The sequence below is a fragment of the Orcinus orca genome, chromosome 14 (assembly GCF_937001465.1).
Source record: "Orcinus orca chromosome 14, mOrcOrc1.1, whole genome shotgun sequence".
Lineage (NCBI taxonomy): Eukaryota > Metazoa > Chordata > Mammalia > Artiodactyla > Delphinidae > Orcinus > Orcinus orca.
This window is the reverse complement of record NC_064572.1, coordinates 42,080,982-42,101,967: the sequence shown is the minus strand read 5'-3', so window position 1 is coordinate 42,101,967 and position 20,986 is coordinate 42,080,982. Positions and strand designations below refer to the sequence as shown.

General features: G+C 58.0%; 2 protein-coding genes across 4 annotated transcripts in view; both read right to left on the bottom strand.

Annotated features, from left to right (window-relative positions):
* The window catches only part of LDB3 (LIM domain binding 3), a 58,401-nt gene extending 54,645 nt beyond the window's left edge, over nucleotides 1-3,756 (bottom strand). For both annotated transcript variants that reach the window (XM_033433939.2, XM_004273007.4), the window contains exons 1-2: nucleotides 3,619-3,756; nucleotides 3,406-3,521 (exon numbers count right to left, since the gene is read on the bottom strand). In XM_033433939.2, coding sequence (XP_033289830.1) covers nucleotides 3,406-3,498 — 93 coding nt within the window. In that variant the 5' untranslated portion in view covers nucleotides 3,499-3,521; nucleotides 3,619-3,756. The remainder of the gene's footprint in view (nucleotides 1-3,405; nucleotides 3,522-3,618) is intronic.
* Nucleotides 3,757-6,335: 2,579 nt separating this feature from the next.
* Nucleotides 6,336-16,460, bottom strand: OPN4 (opsin 4). Of its 2 annotated transcripts, XM_004273008.1 has the most exons (11): nucleotides 16,081-16,224; nucleotides 14,710-14,855; nucleotides 14,110-14,145; nucleotides 13,500-13,633; nucleotides 12,975-13,178; nucleotides 12,159-12,330; nucleotides 11,552-11,716; nucleotides 10,514-10,621; nucleotides 9,481-9,661; nucleotides 8,192-8,335; nucleotides 6,336-6,374 (listed from the first exon to the last, which is right to left on the bottom strand). In XM_004273008.1, the coding sequence occupies exons 1-11, from the start codon at nucleotides 16,222-16,224 to the stop codon at nucleotides 6,336-6,338; spliced, it is 1,473 nt and encodes a 490-aa protein (XP_004273056.1). The 2 variants fall into 2 exon arrangements, with proteins under 2 accessions (XP_004273056.1, XP_004273057.1); XM_004273009.2 differs by lacking the exon at nucleotides 14,110-14,145 and having other exon boundaries at nucleotides 16,081-16,460.
* Nucleotides 16,461-20,986: the final 4,526 nt, after the last annotated feature.

Sequence of the window (20,986 nt, the reverse complement as noted above, 5' to 3'; positions counted from 1 at the left end):
GGTGAGCCTGCTGGACCTGTGGGTAAGGCCGTAAGGAGTGGAGGCCTTGGAGCAGAAAGGCAGGACCCCCCGGGCCCAGGCTCAGTTCCACCACTCCCCCATCCTCACAAGCAGCCCATGTGGAAAAATAGATGTATTTTCATAAGTGCACATTAGAAAGAACTCTCACGTGTACTTTTACCGACGTACCATCCCCATTTTACAGATGAGAAAACTGAGGCTGAGCAGGTGAACTGACTTTTCTAAGGTGACACAGCTGTGAGTACCAGAGCCAAACAAAAGCATACGTCGCTGCCATAAAATCAAGGGCTGCAACTCGTGCGCCAAGAGGCAAGGCCCCAGACCGTGGCCCTGGCCTCAGGCCTAGCTGCCCGGACAGGGGTGGGGGCTGGGCCTTTGGAACTGTTCCCTCTTGGCTGCTCCCACCCCTTCCCCACTTCCTGGAGGACTGGCTGGGATTGGGGGAGGGTGGGGGTGGGAGGGCAGCTCATGTTGCAGGCCCAGCCACACCTGTCCAAGATAAATAAAGGCATTTCCCCTCCACCCTCCGAGTCTCCCTCCTGAACTCATTTCTCTGTGGGGCCTCAGGCTGAGACCCACCGAAGGGAGGACTTGAGGGGCTGTTACTGCCCCAAGGTTGATTCTGTGGGGCTGGTGGGCAGGGTGGGGTGGGTACAGGGGCTACCACCCAGGCTGCACGTGGCCAGCCTTCTTACAGGAGGAGCTGCAGCACACAGGGGACGGCCCCACGCAGTGCTTTTCTACTAGCCCCTAGCCAGAGGGTGAGGAAGCAGGCATGGGGTTACCAAGGTCACAGGAGCGCATGAGCAAGTTGGAGCCTCAGTTTGCCCGGCTCTGAAGTGAGATGCCAATCCCAGACCTGCCTGCCTGACCACCTGCCTCAGGGTTACAGTGCGTGTGCCCAGGGGTGCCGGCCCCTGCTGAGAACGAGCCGGCCCCGCCTTTGCGAGTCCCCCCACCACAATACGTCACTACTGCCCTGTCGCAAAGACCCAGGCCAGGACATCTACTGGCCCTCTGTGGGAAGCAGATCAGGGCTGCAGTGGAAATAGGATTCTTCCAGACAGCTCTGGCCTTGCATCCCCTTAGGGGAGAAGTTCCTGGTGCAGAAGGACCTGGAGCGCCCCAGCAGGAAATACCACAGCCCTGTTGGGAGGGCAGGGCTAGTGCCCCGAGGCCTGCCTGGCCAGCAACGCTGAGCCTGGGACGCCCGAGCCCAGGGCATCAGCAGCACACCAGAGGACTTATCAAGAAGCTCCAAGCCCTGGGAAGGCCCCAGCACCCAGTCCAGCTGGTTCCATGGCCTCAGTGATTTGGGGGCACGCCTCTGAAGGGAACTGAGAGACCCATCCCCTGATGCCCTGCCTGAGCTGCGGGTTCTATTTTTAAAAGTCCCCCCAGTCGTTGGCTCTAGTACATCCCAATACACCCCCTGCCTACAGTGAGGACATTCTTCCTGCTGTCTGTCTAGCTTAAGGCCTCTGTGCTGCAATTTAAGCTCTGGGCTGGCTGGGGCCAGGTGGCGCATAGGCCCCGGATGAGGTCATCGGCTATCCTGGGTGCCACTGAGCCAGGAGGCTAATTTCCACCAGGTGGAGGCCTTGAGGATAGTGGGGCTGGGGGAGATCTAGGCTCAGCCCCAGGCGTGGGAAGCTGGTGGACCCATGAGAGTGACGGTGGAGGGTCCTGCCTTGTACAGGGAGGAGACCTGTAACCAGGGGTGTGGGGAGCTGTGCAGGGTCCTGGGGGCAGAGGGGGTGTGTCTGCTGGGGCTCAAATGCCCCTGTGTCACCATATCATCAGACTGAGTGTGTAAGTCTCTGGGTGCCCTTCTAATATGGGACCCTGGGGTCTCCAGGGCAGTGGGTCTGGAGACTCAGGTTGGAATAAGCCAGACCTCCCGCAGGATGGCGGCCAAGGCCTTCTCCCTGGACTAGAGCCAGGCCAGCACCCCAGCGGAGTTGTGAGGCTGTCGTGAGGCTCCCATAACACCCCTGAGTGGAGCTTTCCATCTTAGGGTCCCCCCAAGTGTCCACATTTGGTTGCATAGCCAGGACTGTGCCTCCAGTGGGGACATTGGCTCCCTGCCCCCTCTGCCAAGCACCTTTCAGGCCTTCCCTGGCTGCCACTTCAGTGCCTCCCCACCACCCTCCCCGTCCCACCCTCAGGCCCAAGGCAAGTCTCCATGCCCTGGAGAAGAAACTGTCTCCCTGTCTTCAGGTGAGCAGTGACCCAGACACCCCTGCCCATCCATCACCCTCCAGTGACAGCCTGGGGCCTCAGCCTGCCCCCTTGTGCCCACGCCAGCACTGCTGGGGCTCAGTCTCAGCATGCCCCACCAGGCAGGGGCTGTGATTGCCCTGGCACCTTTCACAGTCCACCCTGAGCCTTGGGGCCTTCAGCGCCCCTCTGCTGGACTTCCCTTTGCTTGATAAGTGTTGCCTGAGCACCTACTACGTCCTAGGTACTGGTCTAGGTGCCAGGGACACAGCAGTGTTTAAAACAAAGTCCCTTCTCACACACCGCTTCCTCTCAAGCAGATCTAGCTTCTTGCTTCTCTGTACTTCAGTGTCTCCAGCTGGGCAATAGAGTTACTCAGACAATCTCCAAAGATCTGTGACCTTCCCCTCAGGCAGTGCCATTCCCTGATCACAGACACTGCAGAACACACAGGCCATTTCCCCAGGTGAGCATGGCGAACCAGACTTGAGACGGGCAGGCAGAGCAGCTGTAGGTGAATGGCTAGGACCTCCAGCAAGCGAGGAAGGCCCAGCTCCGCGAAGCCAGCCAGTGTGAGGTCCCACAGCAGCCCCGGGAAGGCGGGGGTAGAAGGCGACTGTTATCTCAGGTCTGGGATGGAGTGGATGCAGGAGACCGGTTACCAGCCCAGCCCAGCTCCGAGCCCTGATAGCAGGGCAGCCGAGGTCAGCAGTCTGTACATCTAACCGTCTGCCCGCCTGTCACCTGACCTCTCCATGCTAGGAGTGCTCTTTCCCCAAAGCAGCTGCCCTCTTCCAGGCTTGGGGGGTACCCTGAGCCCACCCTCCCGGAGAAAGGCTTAGGAAGGCCCTGTACTTTCTGTCCACCTGCCTGCCTGGCCTGCAAACTTGGCATTTCTTTCTCTGCTCAAAACACCAGCCGCTTGCCCATGTTTCATACTCATAATAGGCCAGTCAGCGAGGGTGGGCAACAGCTGTGGCCAAGACCAGGGGCCTGTGGCCGGCAGTATCCAGTTGGGTCCAGTCCCACCCCCAGACCAGGAAAGCGTGCTCTGCTTTCCAAGAGCCTCAGGGAGGACAGACAGATGGAGGGATGGACGCACACACCCTCCTTTGAGCATGCCCCGCCCCTGTGGGTTCTAGGCTGTGGGCCGTGCACACTCACCCGGGATATGGTGAGTGGCATGTTGAAGTCCTTGCCCCCCTGCAGACGGAAGCCCCAGGGCCCAGGCCCGGTCAGGGTCACGCTGTAAGACATGCTGGTGCTGACAGCGGCGGCCTCTGCGGATGAAGGGAGAAGAGTAGAGTGAGAGGACCCTCACGCACCCTGCCTCCCCAGCCCGTACCTCGGCCCCTGCCCCCGACCCCCCGGCCTTGCCTGCTCCGTCCCTTTCTGCCTGGCCGGGCTGTGTGCAGCTCCTGAGAGGCTCCTAAGAATAGCTGGGAACGAATGCCATCGACACTGATATCTGCCCTCTGCTGCTCCCATAAATGGACTGTAACCCTACACTGTGCCCGCCCGCCCTCGGCCTCCCAGCGGGTCCACTGTGACTCACAAGGCTAATATAGCCCCTGGGGAGGGGTGTCCGGCACCCAGCACCCCCCAGGGGGCAGAAGAGGGGCCTGGCCAGGGTAGTGATAATGCTCTGCCCCCCTGCTCTCCTCTCCTTGCTCCCTCCACCCTCTGGAGAGCCCAGACTGCCCAGCTGCCCTCTCTGCCTGGCTGTACCCACCCCCTTGCCCAGAAGACCGTGGCTGAGCTCCCTTTGCCAGGGACTTTGTGACTTGGGTCTTTGCTGCCCTGTGTTCTCTGGTGAGGACCCTGAAGTTGCCTCTTATCCTCATGGTGGCCCAAGATAAGGGACAACATCAGGGCCCAGAGTTGTCCAACCATAAAAACAATCATCATAATAGCAGCAGCTCTGGGCATGGCCAAGCTCAGCTCTGGACCCTCCACACCATCATCTCCTCAGATCCTGAGAGGCTGCCACTTGTCCCGCTCAGAGAGGTTAAGTAACTTCCCCAAGGTCACACAGGTAGTAGACCCAAGCCATACTGGAGTCTGAGCTCATTCCTATGGGGACTCGTGCCAGATAACGGGCTGCCGGTGGTGGCAGGCACCTCCTGATACCAAAAGCTGGCAGTGGGGGCCCCCTGCTTGCACCCTCAGTGCAGGGTCTGAAAGCAGGTCTGGGGCAGGCCCCCACCCTCCAGACCCTCTGGGGCCCAGCAGTTATTCCTGGCTCTCCTGTCTCATTTGTGCTCTGAAAACTTGACAGCAGCATGGAAAGCTCCAGCTGCCAGCGTTGCATGCCAGGCCCCCGTGCCCTTTGCACCGGAATGGCGGGGGGCAGGGAGGAGAGGAGGAGAGGCCATTTGCTCAGCTGCTGGGACAAGGGGCCAGAAGGGGCCGGGAGGGGAAAATGTGTGTGTTGTGGTCAGTCCATAACCCAGAGACAGTATGTTCTGGATGGGGGCCTAGGCCCCTCGGGACTCCTGCCACTGTGGTCTTTGAGCCAAGATACCTCCAGAAGCCCTTTCTCAGAGGAGACCTCAGGCTCTGTGTGGTCTGGGGGTAGATCAAGGCCCACACTGCTCAGGAAACTGAGGCTCAGGGAAGGCAACTGGGCCCTCTGTTCTCTGCCCTCCTGGAGGGCTCTGGCCTGAGCTGGGCCCTGAGGACTCAGTACTGGCCTGGGTGTGAGAAATTTCCCAGCTGCCAACACCCCACCTCAAACTCTGGGCCTAGCACATACAACACGCATGACAAGAAGGAGTCCCCACTTCACAGGGGCGTTTGGTAACTTGCCCAAGGTCACAGAAATATCGAGTGGAAAAGCCAGGGAGGGATCCATGTTCTTTCCCCCACTTCACCACCTCCTCTGCCCTGTGTCATGCAGTCCAGCTGTCCTGCCTGCCTAGGTCTGGCCCAGGAGGCCAGCAGCTCATGGCCAGCACCCTGACCTCCCCCATCCCATCCCCTGCCCCTCCCCCAGGCCCCACCCCATCCATCCCTGACTCCAGCTTTATCTCCGCTCCAGGGGAGGAGGGTGTTTGTCCTGCCAGGCTGGTGAGGATCCAGCAGCAGTGCATGACCAGTGTGGGGAAAGGAAGGAGCTGATCCTGCACAGGGATGGGGAACCCTGGGCTAGGCCGTACCTGGAGCTGCAGGCTCTTTCTCTGGACTCAAGCCCCCGCCTGATGCCTGATGCTGCCTCCGGCGAAAGGGAGGGGTAGCAAGAAGGATGCTCTTAAAGGGGAAGGCCAGCCTCCCTCCATCTGCCTCCCCTGGGAGATCCAAAGCCAGCCAGAGAGCAGCTGGTACTCACAAGCCGGGCGTGAGCTGCTTCCCAGTAACAGCAGCTCATCGGAGAGTAGGGATGGGGGCAAGGCTGGTCTTTGCCCCTCCTCCACTCTGCTCCCTGCAGTTTGAGATGGGGTTGTAGGAGTGAAAGTCACGAGGTGGGGGACAGAGGGAGAGGAGGAAGAGAGGCTGCTGTCGGCATCAGAGGCCAGGCCTTGGGTCTCTCTCCCACGGTGGCACCAATAGGTAGAGACTGTGCTTGTCGGAGACCTTCTCCGCTTTTTATTTTTCTACATCCTGCCAGAGCCACACACGCTGGGGTGAATCAGACACTGATTTGAAACAATCCACAGGTGCAGTGAGCGCACTCGTGCACTTGGTGCGCATGCAAATATGTACACACAGGAGAGCGTGCCCGAGAATGCACATGTGCAGAAGAGGGTGGTCCACGGTGGAAATAGCACTCTGGGGGGAAAGCCAGAGGTGAGTAACGGGTTCCAGCGAGGGAAGGTCTGTGTTCCGGGCCGCGAGAGGGCCTAGGTGCCCACTCTTCAGGCTGAGCCTGGCGCACAGGCTCTTGAGCTGAGAAGTGGGTGCAGACCACTTTGCAGAGCAGGAGTTTTGCAGTACAGGGCCGCGAATCCAGCACAGCTTGGGTGACAGGGCCACTTCCAAAGCCCGCAGGCCCACAGGGTAATCCTGGGTCTGTGTGTGTGTGAGGTGGGGGTGAAGGGGTTGGACATGTCCCAGGAGACATGGGCATGTCCCAGAAAGACAAACTGATGGGCACCCTACATCCTGGGGTCCAGGCTGGGGAGCAGCCCTTTGGTCTGAAAGCAAACAGCAGACATTTGTTTAGCTCAAGGAGTATCCCACTGGGAGTAGTCTCCCAGGGACCCTCTGTGTTTAGGGGCACCGCATAACAGAGGGGCGTTGTGTGGCCAGGTTTCGTCCTGGCTGGGGGCTGGGCCTTCTCCAGGCGATGTCATCCCTCTGGGATGTCCCCAGGCTCTCGGACTCCTGGGGTCGGGACTGAGCTCTCCTCACCCCCACCATCCGATTCCCCCCTTCCCTGCAGTCCTCTTCCACATGCTCCGGCGTCTCCTTTCTCCCTGTGGTCTTAAATGCCTCATTCCTTGCCTGTCCTACCGACTTCCTCCCATCTTCTCTCTGCCGGCCCATTCCACTCAACCTGTCCTTCCGCAGCCACTGCGGGGAGGCCCGGCTAATCTGCTAAGTTGACCAAGCCCCTCAGTGCCCCGCGAAGCCCTCCAAGGGCTCCCTGTCCCCCAGGCTCGTGACTGGAGACCCCTCATGACAGCACCTAGTGGGCCTCCCCATGGCTCCTATCACCTCCTGCCCCCTTCCCTCCTCCATCCCCACCACCAGCTCCCAGAGCCCCTTGGCTGCCCCTGGGGTCACAGAGAGACATTCTGTCCCGGGACACCCTGCTATGTTTGTACAGGCTGTTTCCTCAGCCTGAACCGCCCAATCCCCGCTCCTCGGCCCCATCCTGCCTGGCAATCCCTGCTTTACCTCCACCTTTCCTGGGAGCCCTTGGGGACTTGCCTCTGCTCTCAGCACCCTGTGTGCTGATACCTCGTTGGCAGTGCTTATCACACGCGTTAGGTGACGGCTGATGTGCTGTGCCTCTCTGCCCGGCGCCCCACCCCAGCCCGGTATTCTCTCCAGGAGAGGCACAGTGCCTTTCATCATTGCCCGGCCAGCCTGGGGGACGCTGCCGGCCTCTGCCCTGGCCTCTGTGGTCATGAACAGTTCCCGGGCTCAGGGCTGGGGCACCTGGGGAGTGGTGCTCCCTGGGGTGGGAACGCTGGAAGAGGCAGGGGCCCCACAACTGCAGGGAGCAGCCCAGGGCTCCCCCTCTCTGGGACAGGCAGGGGAGCAGCCTGGGGGAAGGAAGGCAGGAGCTGGGGGTGTGGTGTGGGTGTGAGTGGAGGGGCAGGGTGGGGAGCTGTCAGCAGAGGGGCAGGGCAGCCTCAGGACCTGTGCGCACGGTGTTTCCAGCGTTCCAGAATACGGCCTTCTCTAATCACCATCAACATTCCGTTCCATAGGCACTTGGGCTGACAGCTGGCCTTCTTTTAATAGCCACAAGTATTCTGGGCGATACCCTAATCTCAGGGCATTCGCAGTGAGCACATACACCGATTGCAGCCCCACGCCCCCAGGTACACCCAGTTTCCAAACACAGAGAGGTACGTGCCACCCACACTTGGTCACATGCACAGCTTAGAGCAGACACATTAGGGCACACTCAATCCCATGCCCCAGGGTGCCACAGGGACAGAATGGGTGTGCCAGGCACATGGTCACACACATTTACATACATGACGTACATTCATCGTAGTACGGTAGAGCCACCACCACCTGCTATGAACGTGCACAGTCAAGGTCACACAAACACACACAGACACTCTCAGGCACAGTCACACTCAGGCCTGCTTAGAACACCTTGGAGTCATGGAGACACCCAGGACCCCCAGGTGAGCAAGGGAAAGCTGGGAGGTGCAGGGAGCGGGTGATTCCCAGAGGGCATTGGGCCTGCTCCCCTTTCCTGGCCGCTCCCTGGGCTACTTGCTCCTTATCCCCGCCCTTTTATAGATTGGCAGGTGCCGGGCCCAGTTACCTTTCCGGAAGCCTCTGCTTTCTGTCCCTGGGACTTGGGAGGGGCCTTGGCTTCCACATCCTCCAGGCCCTGACTGCAGGGGGACCATCCGCTCATTTGCTGGGCAGTCCCCCAAGCAGCTGTTACCTCCGTGTCTGTCCAGCCCTGGGGGAGTGGGAGAGTCCCTGTGAGGTGAGGGGGACATTCTGCATCCCTGCTTCTGCCCCCTCCCTGACCAGGCCTTTCTCCATCCTCTCTACACTTATTCACTGGGGTGAAGCCCACAATACTGTTTACAGGGTTGCTGGTCACCAAACCCTTGCAAACTGTGCGTGCATGTGCTGGGATGTGTGTGTGGGGGTGTGTGTGCTGGTGTGCTTTCTTAAGCATGTAGGATGGGTATGTCTTCATGAGGATCTAGGGCCTCTTAATGGATAAGATTCACTCCTTGATGTTTACTACATTAGTTCAGGGATGGGTCCTCTGGCAGCTCCTCCCTCAGCCCCTCCACTGAGACCCTCAGGGATGGGGGCAGTGGGAGGAGGTAAGTGGAAGCACTTGGTGAGGCCCAGAGTGGGCCCTGTAGGCACAATGATGGAGGAGCTGGGGACAGGGGCTCGGGTTATAGGGAACTCTCCTGGTGACATCAGGGGGCATCAGAGCTCCAGGCCCCAAGTAGGGGCTGGAAGACTGGTAGCTCCCATGGCTGACCACAGTGGTGGGGGCAGCATCCATGGGCACCCCATCTAGTCTTAGATGTGGACATGATGATTTTCCCTTTCAGAGGAGGACAAAGAGGCTCAGAGAGGGTGAGTGACCTGCACAAACTCACACAGTAAGGACTTGAACTCAGGCTTGAACATAGGTCCCCCGACTCCAGAGCCAGTGCTCCTTCCACTGTATCCCGTGAGCTCCAGGAGGAGGGCGCTTAATGCTGAGGATGAAGGGTCCTGAGCTAGCTCCTGCCTGTCTCTCTAGAGGCCCATCTAGGGTCAGAAATGCTAGTCTTTTCAGTCTGAGGCTCTAAGGCCCTGGGATAGCGCCAGCATGGAAAAGAGGTGGCCTGGAGTTGGAAGACCCATGTTTCGTCCTGGCCCTGCTGCTGGGTGACCTTGGGCCAACATGTTGCCTCTCTGACCCCAGTGCCCCTGTCTGGCAGGGACGATGGTGTGTGGGAAGGCCGTGTGGGGGGGGTGAGGGGCTCTTCCTGCCAGCGTCCCAGGTTCCTGAGGGTCCCTGAGTCTCAGAGGCAGCCCCGCCCAGAGGAAAGGATGGCGAGGTGCCAGTCAGTGAGAGCCCAGCCTCCTTACCACCTCACTCTCAGAGCCCAGGGACACCTGGCGCCTCCGTCCAGTGATCCAGCTGAGGTCTGAGGCCTGGCTGCTCAGTGTGGAGCGGTGGGTGAAGCGGTAGCTGGTGTACAGGCCAGTGCGCTGGCCTGACACGCCCAGCAGCACCCCGAGGCAGGGCAGGTGCTGGGCGATGGCCATTCTGCAAGGACAGCAGGTTAGGGGGCTGGACAGACAGACTTGAGGAGATGGGGGTGGATGGATAGACTGATACTGGGCTAATGGGAGTGGACAAAGAGCCTCTGGGGAATTGGGGATGTAAAGACATTGGGGTTATGAGGATGGGCAGACAGACACTGGGTCCGTGGGCAGGGAGGGAGAGCCTTAGGGTGGCAGGTTCAGCCAGATGCTTGCTTTCAGTTCTCGAGTGGCTGACCTAAGCCACATTTCTGCAAATGGGGACCAAAAGCCCTCCTGAGCCGCCTCTGAGCTGGATGGGCTAAGGCCTACAGCTGGCCTCAGCGGGGTGCTGAGTTACTGACACCACCAGGCAAAAGGAAGCACTGAAGGCCCCCTCGTGGAAGAGGTCAGCTGTGCTGGGATTCTGTCAGCAGAGAGCACTGTGGGCCAGAACAAGCCCCAGGCCTCTGCCGGGGCCCCCAAAGTGCAGTGGAGCTCTCCCTGCTGTGATCTCTCCAGGCTGCCTCTGTCTGGGGGCCTCTCTTTGTAGCAAGCAGCACTGCTGATCGGCCATCCTGGCTGCCTTTTGGCCTCAGCTCTGAAAATCCCAGTTAGTATTGGACACTGCCCAGGGAACTCTGATGTCCCTCCAAGCTGAGCCTCCTAGGAAGCTGGGACAGCAGAGAGGGTCACACCCGCTCCAGATCCCATCCAGTGTCACTGGCTGCTCTCAGCTGTTAGTTCCCCACCCAATGCATGTACACAAGGGACAGGAAAGATGGCTGGCCTCTGCCCCCATTTATAGGCCCAGGCCCTCTATGCCCATGAGGGTGGGACTGGGTATCTGGGGCTGGGTTCTGGCAGAGGGCCACACCTGTACTTGGGGTGGGTGATGGCATAAATGATGGGGTTGTAGATGGCAGAGGCCTTGGCGATGACAGCTGGCACCGAGTTCATGTAGGGCGTCAGGACATGTGCGTACCTAGGACAGAGAAGCTGTGGTCCCTCTGCCAGCTGGCCCTCCCTGGGGACTCCACAACCCACCAGCCCTCTCAGGAACCTTCTCCATAGGCCAAAAAAGCCCTGCCAGGGCACAGCCCAGCCTGGTCCAAACCAGCATGACCAAGTCATCCCCGGGGGAGGGACTGCAATGCCAGGGAGAATCCTGATCTGAGGGGAGTGGGAACCCAGGGAGCACTGGACGGAGGGGTGCTGAGAAGATGTGCCAGGCTAGGGGTTTCGCCAGGTCCCACTGTCCCTTGGAGCCTGTGCTGCTGGCAGTAAACCCTCCCCACCCCCAAAGACTCTGGACCTCTGCCCAGCTCTCCCCATGCCCCGCCGAACCCTGATGCCTGCTGCGACCCTGGCTCCTTGAGAGTAATGGCACAGGAGGGCCCCAGAGGGGACCAGGCCGTTCCTGCACAAGGAGAAGGTCTCATACCCAAGCACCTGCAAGGACTCATAGTTCTCACTGTCTCAAAGTGCTCCTGAAGTCTGGCCTGGCTCCACGCTGCTGCAGGTAGCAAAGTCCGCAGACTCTAGCCACAAAGGACTAGAGGGCGGGAGATGAGTAGCACCCTGGCTGTGTGCCCACAGTCTGGGTGAAGAGGAAACCAGAACCTCAGGCAAAGTTGCATATTCCCAAGGGATCTTGCAGGACCTGGCAGCCGTTGCAGGCCCTCAAACCAAACCCAGTGTGGCCCAGAACTCCCCCAGCATGTCTCCTAGTGCCTCCAGGAATGAGACAGGCCTGGCTCCCGTGGGGCATCTCATAGCAGGGGGAGAATAAGCCTGTGAGGCTGGACCTAGGGTGTGAGGACGGCTGGCTTGGGCTTGGGCTGGGGAGGGAGAGGCTGCCCCAGGGTCCCCTTACCCTTCTCCCACCCTTCCAGCCCCTGCCCCGGCCCCTCACCCAGCAAAGCCCATCAGGGCTACAGTGGAGTAGGGGGCCCAGGAGAGCACGAAGAGAAGGATGACCAACAGCTCGATCTTGGCCATTTTCCACTCGTTCTGCAGACGCTGCCGTTGCCAGGGGCACTCACCACCACCCTCTCTGGCCCCGAAAGTCTGGAGAGCTCTAGGAAGCATGCAGAGTCTGGGTCTGAGCCCACTCGGGTTGCAGTGAGTGCCAGAGTCATGGCTGCTGTCAGGGAGCCTTCTTGGACCCGGCCATGCCTTCCAGTGCAGGCAGCCCTGACTCCCAGAAAGTTCCCCAATATATCCAGCCTAAGCTGCCTCCCTGCACTTCTACCTGTCGTGTCTTCTCTTTCCCCCATGCCCGCTGACCAAGGCTGAAGGCCCACGCTTCAGAAGACCGTGTCTCCTGAGACTCTTCTAAGCACCCAGGTTGTACTGGCCTTTCGGCACCCCATCCCATAAGCACATGTAGTGAGCTGGTCTTTGCCCATCTGGGGCTGGGAGTGCCCTGGGGTGTGGGTACAGATGTGAGTCACGGGCAGCCCTGGCCAAGGGGCACAGCCCCCATCCCATGGAGCCCCTCCTTCACGCCCAGCTCTTACTGGCCCGTCTCCCGGATGGCCTTGAAGATGAAGATGTAGCAGTAGATGATGACGAGCAGGGGGAGGAAGAACACAAAGCAGAAGAGCAGCATGGTGTAGGCGCGGACCGATGGCGTGAAGCTCACGTAGTCCCAGGAGCAAGAGGTCAGCAGCCCCTCGGGCACATAGGCACCTGGGAACCAGGGGCGGGTGCTCAGCCTGCAGGGCAGCGCTGACTTAGGCTCCTCATCCAGCAGGGGCTTTGGATGTGGGGTCTGAGCTTCTCAGACACTGGCCCCGGCCCCAGCCCTGCCCAGTGGAGTGAGGAAGCCGGGGCACGTGGAGGGCAGCTTTCCAAGCTGGTTCTAGCAGGAGACAGCTGGCAAAGTTCACTGCTGCCCAATCTTGCCAGTTTGGAAGAGAGACCTCACCATAGACTCCCCCAGGACTTCAGCCAGCTTCCTGGTCCTGCCTCAGAAGGGCGGGTGCCTTGCTGCTGACCCTCCTACCTGCTGAGGCCTCACACCCCAACTCCTGCCTGTCTGACTCATTGCAAACTCAGCATCAGATGCACCTGACACTTCCCGCCAGCCAGGAACCACGTGGTCTTCCCCTCTGTATCTGGGGATGGGAGCCCAGGTTATCCTCTGATTGTTGACGGTACAGCCTCAGTTCCCCCTGCTGCTAGCCATGCCCCCTGAATGTCCATTTGCTCTGAGACTTAAGCAGTCCCTCGGCCCCTCCTGCCAGCTGGTCAACCCAAGTCCACCTACCTGCCCCTTGAACGTACCCCTCCCAGCCTATCTTCCCTTCCCCTGATTCCCTGAGCCCACTTACTCCAGCCAAAGAAGGGCGGCAGACTCCAAGCCAGGGCATAGAGCCAGACGCCCAGCAGGACAAGCGCCGCCCGCCTCTTGGACACCATCCCGACGGTGGCCAGTGGGCGTGTGATCACCAGGTAGCGGTCCAGGGCGATGGCCGTCAGGGTAATCATGGAGGTGATGCCAAAGACAGCCCCACAGAAGGCATAGAATTCACAGCCTGTGGGCACAGCTGCCTGACCTCAGTCCTTGGCAGGGAGCCCATCAGATACCCCAGGGGAAGGAGGGTCTGTGGATTGCGTGTACTCAGCTCATACGCTCGCCTCTCAAGGAAAGCAGGCCTAGTTCCTCTCCACGCCACCTACATGCATCTGACAGAGGCTCACGGAAACCTCTTGCTAACTCATGAGACTGAGGGTGACTACCCACTCTTTGCCCAGGAAGAGCACATCGCCTTCGCATCTGGGCCACCCTCCACCGTGGACATCCCCTGTCCCAACCCTCCTCCTCCCTCCAGCGAAAGGGAGTCCCAAGTGTCTACCTGTCTCTCCAAAGAGCCACTGCTTATAGACGCTGCTGGCGAAGAAGACGGGGGCCTGGGTGAAGGACATGAGGAAGTCGCTGACTGCGAGGTTGATGATGAACATGTTGGCAGGAGTCCTGAGCCCTCTGCTCCTGTGAGGGGTCAGAAACTGTCAGGAGGCGCTTCTGCTGGGGAGCTTCCCTCAAACACACGTGCACACACGTGTATGCTTGCACACAGGCATGAGCTGCTGGCCCACAGGCCCATCCCGCTGCCCAGCAAGTACCAGCCGAACAGCTCTGGAGCCTGGCATTGTGGGCTAAGAAGTGAAACCCTTCAAGGCAGCAACTCATGTCTCTCCTGTTCCCCTTCTCCAGTGTTCCTGCAGTCCTCACCTTCGGGGCTGGCAAAGGGGAGAGGAGTTGACGATGGTGCCCACAGGCCAGGTACTTTCACAAACCTCATCTCCCATAATCATCCGTCTTCACATCTACCCCCTCACCCCATTTCATGTTGCAGATAAGAACCCTGAGCTCCCACCTGTGAAGTGGCTTGCGGTCATAAGACTCAGTAAGTGACACAGCCAGGATTCACTCATTTGCTGGGCACTGCACATATAAAAACCTACTTAATCATCACATTGACTCCATGAAGCAAATTGCAACTTCATTTTGCAGACAAGAAAAGTGGACTCAAAGAAGATAAGTAACCTGCTCAAGTCGTTTCAGCTAATAGGTGGTAGAGCCAGGAGTTTACTTCTCCACGTGCCCGTCTCAGCCATTCAGGCGGTGAGTGGGGCAGGTAGGGAAGGAAGCCAAGGGTGGCGGCCATGGCTGGTTGCTGAAGGGCTTGAGGACTCAGGATCCTGGTACCAGGGCTGCTCTTTGAGGCAGAGGGAAGGTGCCCACTGGGACAGGTGTTGGAGGTGAGCCGAGAGCAGGGCAGAATAGGCAGAGACGTGTGTGTCATAGGGACACACACCCTACACAGACGGTGTGCCTGGGGCCCAATTAAACGTGCCATTCAAGCTGCCCTGGATTACATTTGGGCCCCTTTCCTGGGTTTGAAGATGGAGGCCTGAGCCTGAGACCATTGGCCCTGGCCTCCCCACCCAGACTCAACAGTGCCCTGGCAGAGCTGGCACCAGAATTTCCACCCTGTGTTCTGCCCTGTGTCTGCATGGCTGGCTGCCCTCAGTGCCCAGGCCCCCATCCTGCCAACCAGGCACCTGCAGAAGGTATAGATGACCGTCAGATTTCCCAGCATCCCTGTGAGCCCCACCAGCAGGATCATCGTGCCCAGGGCGTAGTGGGTGGAGTCCGGAACATCGACCGTGGGAAAGGGGACCCAGGCAGCAGCCTGAGCCCTGGTTGCCTGCGAAGAGACAGAGAAACAAGGGCATCCCATGACTCCATCACCTTCAAATAGTCCTGAGAAGAAGAGTTAGGATTCCCAATGGGGCAGGTAAAAAACGCTGCAGGCGGGCAGGCTCAGAGCGGCAAAGCCGTTTGTCCACACAGCTAGCAAGTGGCTGAGCTGGAATGGAAACACAGGTCTCCTAAAGTGGAGCCCAAGTTCCTATACCATGGCCCAGATGCAAAAGTCTTCTAGAAGTGTGCTCAGATCACCTTTGGAGGCTGGTAGGACAGACAGACACATGTTTGGCAAGCAGGGACATGGCTGGAATGACTTTATCTTTCCTTGGGGAGGAGGCAGAGCCATCTCCTGGGTGCGTTCCTCTCCTCTGTATGGGCCCCATCCCAAGTGCCCGAGACAGTCAGCAATGGTATTCCAGTCCCCTTTCACTCTGGGGAGGTAGAGTGGGGTGGAGCCCCTCTTCTCAGGAGTCCCACATCCTTCCCAGCCTCAGAGAAGGAGGTTGTACTCTCCCACTATATAACTGGGTAGGGCTGACTTTGACACCTGGTGTGAGAGTGAGAAAAAGAATAGTCTTTTAAAAAGAAAATTCAGGCCTCCTAGGTCACTGTAGGGAGGTCCTGCTCCTATGAGTCCAGTACAAAAGGCTTTAAAGACTCCTCCCACCCCAGCTCCTTGCCAGGGAAGGGAGTGGTTTAATTTCTGTCCTGCCCTGGCTCCTGTAGCTACTGGAGCCTTCCCATCCTGTCCAGAACCTAGGCCAGCATCCCATGGTCTTGAGGGTGCCCTCGTCCCTCCCCAGTTAACGGTGGGGTTGCTGGGGTATGGCCCTGGGCCCTGGCTAGGATGATGGAAGCGACAGCAGGCACCAAATACCTCGCTCTGGGCTGGGACAAACCCAGAGGCCCAGGGCAGGCCTTCCTCTCTGGAAGGCTCTGGGGGGCATCCTACTACGCTCAGAAAGAAATGGATGTGCCATTCCAGCCCTTTGTCCCACAGGGCTGGCCTTTTTGTCCCTTGGAGGCTCTCCACAAGGGAGGAAAACTTGCCACACTCCCCTCTATTGATCTCTTCACATAGGACAGGCTCAGAGAAGTTCAGTAACATGCCCAAGGTCCCACAGCAGAGCTGTGGAACGTTGTCAAAGCCCCCGTGTGCCCCTAGGAAGAGCACCAGGGAGCGGGAGGGAGGCTCTGCGTGTACACGCTCGCCCCAGGCTTACCGTGGGGCTGACGGGCGGAGGGTGGTCCAGGCTGGAGGTGCTGCTCCAGGAGCTGTCCCACCTGCTGCGGGAAGCTGGGGTGGCTATGCCGTTGGATTCCTGGGCCGGGTCCAGTGGGGCTCTGGTCCCCGAAGGAGAGTTCATCCTGATGTGGGGTGGCCCTTCTCAAGCCCACAGAGAAGTCAAGGGCATGGGGAGCTCAGGATATTAACTGTGCCCAGCCTCCCAACGTTCCTCCATCCTCAGCACCCCTTCACGGTCCACCGGCTGCCTGCTCCTGTGTCCAGCGTAGACCCAGCCTGGAGCTGTTCTTGGGGCTGGTGGCTGCTCTGTGCCCAGCGCAGCACAAAGGAGAGAGTGTCACAGTTATGGCGACTCACAGTCACAGGGTCTGTCCCCACCTTTAAGTAGTGGAGCTGGGGGTGTACATGCCCGATCACTCGGTGTCTCAGCTCCCTCTGACACAGGTCCCTGATGATGGCAGCACGCATGTGTGAATGTGTGGGCGAGTGAGTGTGCGTGTGTGTGTGTGTGTGAGTATCAGAGTGTGTGTCCATGTGAATGTGTATGTATGTGTATATTTCAGAAGAGATTGCCAGTCTCCGGCCCTTGCACTTTGTCCTCCCCTCTGGCCAGGCTCTCTTTCTTCCCTGAGCTCATCAAGAACAGCCTCTGCTGCCCCCAAGACCCCCCTCCCTCAGCCTTTCCACGGGGCGCCCTCCCTTCGTGTCTGCCCACATAACCCATCACACCTTCACAACCATCCCACCCAGAACCAAGGCTGGTCCCCCCATGTCACAGATGCAGAAGCTAAGAGGATACACCAGGATATCGCACAATCGGGGGGAGATCAGATCACGAGGCATCTTTTGTTTGTTGGGTTTTGATCATAAACTTTTTAATGAAATTGAAAGATTGAAAAAAAAGAAAAAAAAAACCCACAAAGCTGGTAGAGACCTGGGAGCTCACCCAGGTCTGCAGGCCTGGTGTGAGTTGAGTATCAGAGAGGCGGAGGGGACCCCCAGGCCACGCCTACCTCTTGGGGGAGGACAGCAGGAGGAGGGTGGGATTCCAGGGGTGGGGCTGCACAGCAGGGTGTCACAGAGAGAGGGCGCTCACAGGTGGGAGCGGGAGGCTGAGTGGGGATGCGACTGCTGGCAGAAGTGTCGCAGTGAGCAGAAAGCAGGTATGAACACCCACCACTCTCCTGATCTCCTGTCCTTCTCAGGTGCCTTGCAATGGCCAAACCTACCTGGAAACCAGAGGTAGGGGGGCTTGAGAGATGTGGTTCCCTCTGACAGAGAGCAGAGCAGGGAAGGGTTACGGAGCCCACATGCGTCATTCCTCCACACCACTCCCGCCTGCCACTGTTGCCAGTAGACAGTGTGGGTCCCCTCCACTCCCACTACTGGCCAGGAGGTCAGCCCTCCCACTTCACCTGTGGGTGTCCTCGCTCTTTAATTTTCTCACCCCACCCCAGGGGCTGCTCATGGAGAAATGTCCTATTCCCTGGGTGGGCAGTGGTACCAGCTCTCTGCCTGGCCAGTCTCCATAGCTCCCTTGGACCAGCCTGAGCCACCCTTCTGCTCAGCCTGGTCTAGGAGTTTACAGGTGATCACACCCATTCCCCACACCATCCCACTCGCCATGCCAGGGAGATCCGAAAATGTCCAGTGTGCCTTGTGGTACCCGGAGCCCTCGCCCACAGCTCTGCACTGACTCACTGTCTGCTCTTCACGCTTTGCTGGCGTGGCTGGAGTTGGGAAAAGCTTTCCAGGTCCCTCACTCACAGGGGAGTACTAGGGGCATAGGAAGGGAGAGGCCTGAAAGCTGCCCTGGGGTGACGTAGAAGGCCTGGGCATCTGCACAGTGGGGGGGCTCGGGAGGCAGGGGTATGATGTTTGATGTTAGATCAGTGGGCCCTCAGCAGGTATGTAACCACACTTGTTGAGGGACTGTGATCCACCAGCCTCATGACACTGTCCACAGACCCCCAATGCCGACTTTACATACAGGTTTCCTGAGCCCCAGAATTCCTGTCCTTTGCAGAGAAGTCGTGAAAGTCCTTGTAGGAAAAGCCCCTGGGCCCTGCATTTCTGTTGTCTGGTGGTAGCACCCAGCATCTGGGGAGAGAGGCGGATCTTTCTGCCCTCCAGCATGGCCTAGCAGGCAGCACAGTAATGCCATTCCCATCCTGTCCACTCCTGGGGATCAATTTCCTCAACCTGGGGCTGGCCGGGGCTATCTGGTTACCCAGAGACTCCTGGGAAACTCCCTGGAGCTGTTGCCAGGGGAATATTAAATGTCTCAGTGAATGTGTTCCTGTAGGCACCTGGCCAGCAGCTCACCTGGACCCTCCCTCACCTGGATCCTGCTGGGTTCTAGGCGAACCCTCTCAGGATAGGGCCCTTCCTTCTTCCTGTGGCCTGAGGGAGGGACCATAAAAGCAGAAACTGAGAAAATCCTTGCTTTTCTGCTGCCTTACATCGTATAGCAGCAGGTGTAGCTCTGCCCTTTTACCTGCCCTGGGCTTAGAAGTGCCACCCATTCCCTCCCTCCCCAACCAAGTGCACGCGTGCCCATCGGGAGCCAGCCAATGGACCCGGTGCACGCGTGCCCATCGGGAGCCAATGGACCCGGTGCACGCGTGCCCATCGGGAGCCAGACAATGGACCTGGTGCACGCGTGCCCATCGAGAGCCAGCCAATTGACCCAGTGGTCCTGTTAACATCTCTGTGGCCAGCCTCTCTCTCTGTTGCTCTTTCCCCCCTTACTCCCCTTCTGGGGCGCCCCCACTGAGTTCTCTCCTACGCAGCCTATGCTAGCCAAAGGGGGGAAGGCAGGGGGAGAGTCATGGGGCAGAGTCTACACAGCACTGTGGCACTGTATTCTGTGGCTGGCTCCTGGGCTTGACACCGCTTGGTGTTCACACTCCTGGCCTAGGGTCCCGACCCAGGCGCTTAGAGCTGTCCCCTGTGCCATTCCTACTGGTCCATGTGTGCCGTTTCAGCGAGCCCAGCCTGGTGGTCTTCAACTTCATACCCATCCAAGTACCGTGCATTCATCAAACAGCTACAATAGTGTGCCATGCCCTGGGCTGGCATCCGTCACAGAGGCTGTCCCGGGCGAGCTTGCTAAGTCATAGTCACCCTTCAGAAAGGGGCCTCTTCCCCCCTCCACCCCTTAGCTGGAGGCTTCTGTTGAGGGGGTCAGGGCCAGTTAATAGGTGTGAGAGAGGACTTAGAAAACAAAAAGTCAAGGAAAACATAAGTAAGGCCAAAAGAATCAACTTTTAAGTAGAGAGCTGATTACATACCCTAGAGGGGCATGTTGGTGTAAAACAACCCATGAAGTGGGCGATCTTGTATTTCACATACCTTGGGCACACCCAGCAGCCCACTAAAAGCAAGAATTTGCTACCGGACTTAAAAAATGAAATTTAGAGGGGCTTCCCTGGTGGCGCAGTGGTTGAGAGTCCGCCTGCCAATGCAGGGGACACGGGTTCGTGCCCTGGTCCGGGAAGATCCCACATGCTGCAGAGCGGCTGGGCCCGTGAGCCGTGGCCGCTGAGCCAGCGCGTCCGGAGCCTGTGCTCTGCAACGGGAGAGGCCACAGCAGTGAGAGGCCCGCGTACCGCAAAAAAAAAAAAAAAAAAGAAAAAAAAAGAAATTTAGAGTGAGCGACGTGGTGAAGGCAGTTGAAAAATACAAACTTCCAGTTATAAAATAACAACTTCCTAAGATGTAGTGTTCAGCATAGTTGATAATACTGTATTGTATATTTGGAAGTCGCTAAGAAACTAGATCTTAAAAGTTCTCATCACAAGAAAAAAGTTTCTGCAACTAGGTGTGGTGATGGATGTTAACTAGATTTATTGTGGTGATCATTCTGCAATATTTATACAAATACTGAACTATGTCGTGTACTTGAGAATAATATAATGTTATGTGCCAATTGTATCTCAATTTTAAAAAAACATGAAATTCATTCCTTAGTGCCTTTGACATTTCCTAGTTGGCACACAGAGCACTCTGACTGGGGCACACAGAGAGGCTCCATCTACCCTAGGAATTACTATATACTTTTTCTGACCTCTTGGCGATATGCTGGAACAGCAGGAGAAACAATTTTCTTCTTTAAAATATTCTAGCTGATCTAGAATATCTTCTTTAAAATATTCTAGCAGTTTCCCATGAAGTGGAGCATTTGTCTGAGGGAGAGAGGAAGGGAGGAAAGTACCCACTTTGATTTATGACATCCTAGAGCAATTTCTGACTGCTCAGAGAGCACAGGTATAGAAGATACATAGGACAGAATGGAAATCTACACGAAACACAAAGATGTTCTTAGTGAAGAGCGATTCTGGCATATAATGTGTGTCTGGGTCTGTTCCCAGTGACCCCCCACAAGCCCTCGTTTATCTGAGCATGGCATGAGTGGCACTGGAAGATTTCTGAATGAAAACCTTGCAGTGGAATTGGCTTTGTCTTTTGATGTGACTATAGGCATGTCGGTTTTGCCGGCAGAATTCCAAAGCTGTAAACACTGTGAATTCCCTCTCACACCAGCCCAGCGCTGCCCCTATCTGCCGTGAGGGTCTGGGAAGTGACAAAGAACGTCTCTGAGACTTAGTTTCCTCACCCATAGATTGAGGTACTAAAACTGCTTCATTCGTAAGAAAGTGCGTAGAGCACACTAGCGTGCCTCCCCGAGGCTCGCAGGGGCTGCCTTGCCTGGGGGGGGGGTGCAAATTCTGTACAGCACTAATGTCTGCATCATCACCAGAGGACACTGGGGTCAGCCCGGCCTGCACCACCGTGTGGAACCACGTGACCTTGGCTGACTCTTGCCCCCTGAGCCTCGTTTCTTACCTATAAAAGGGAGATCGCAATGGCAGCCTCGTTGG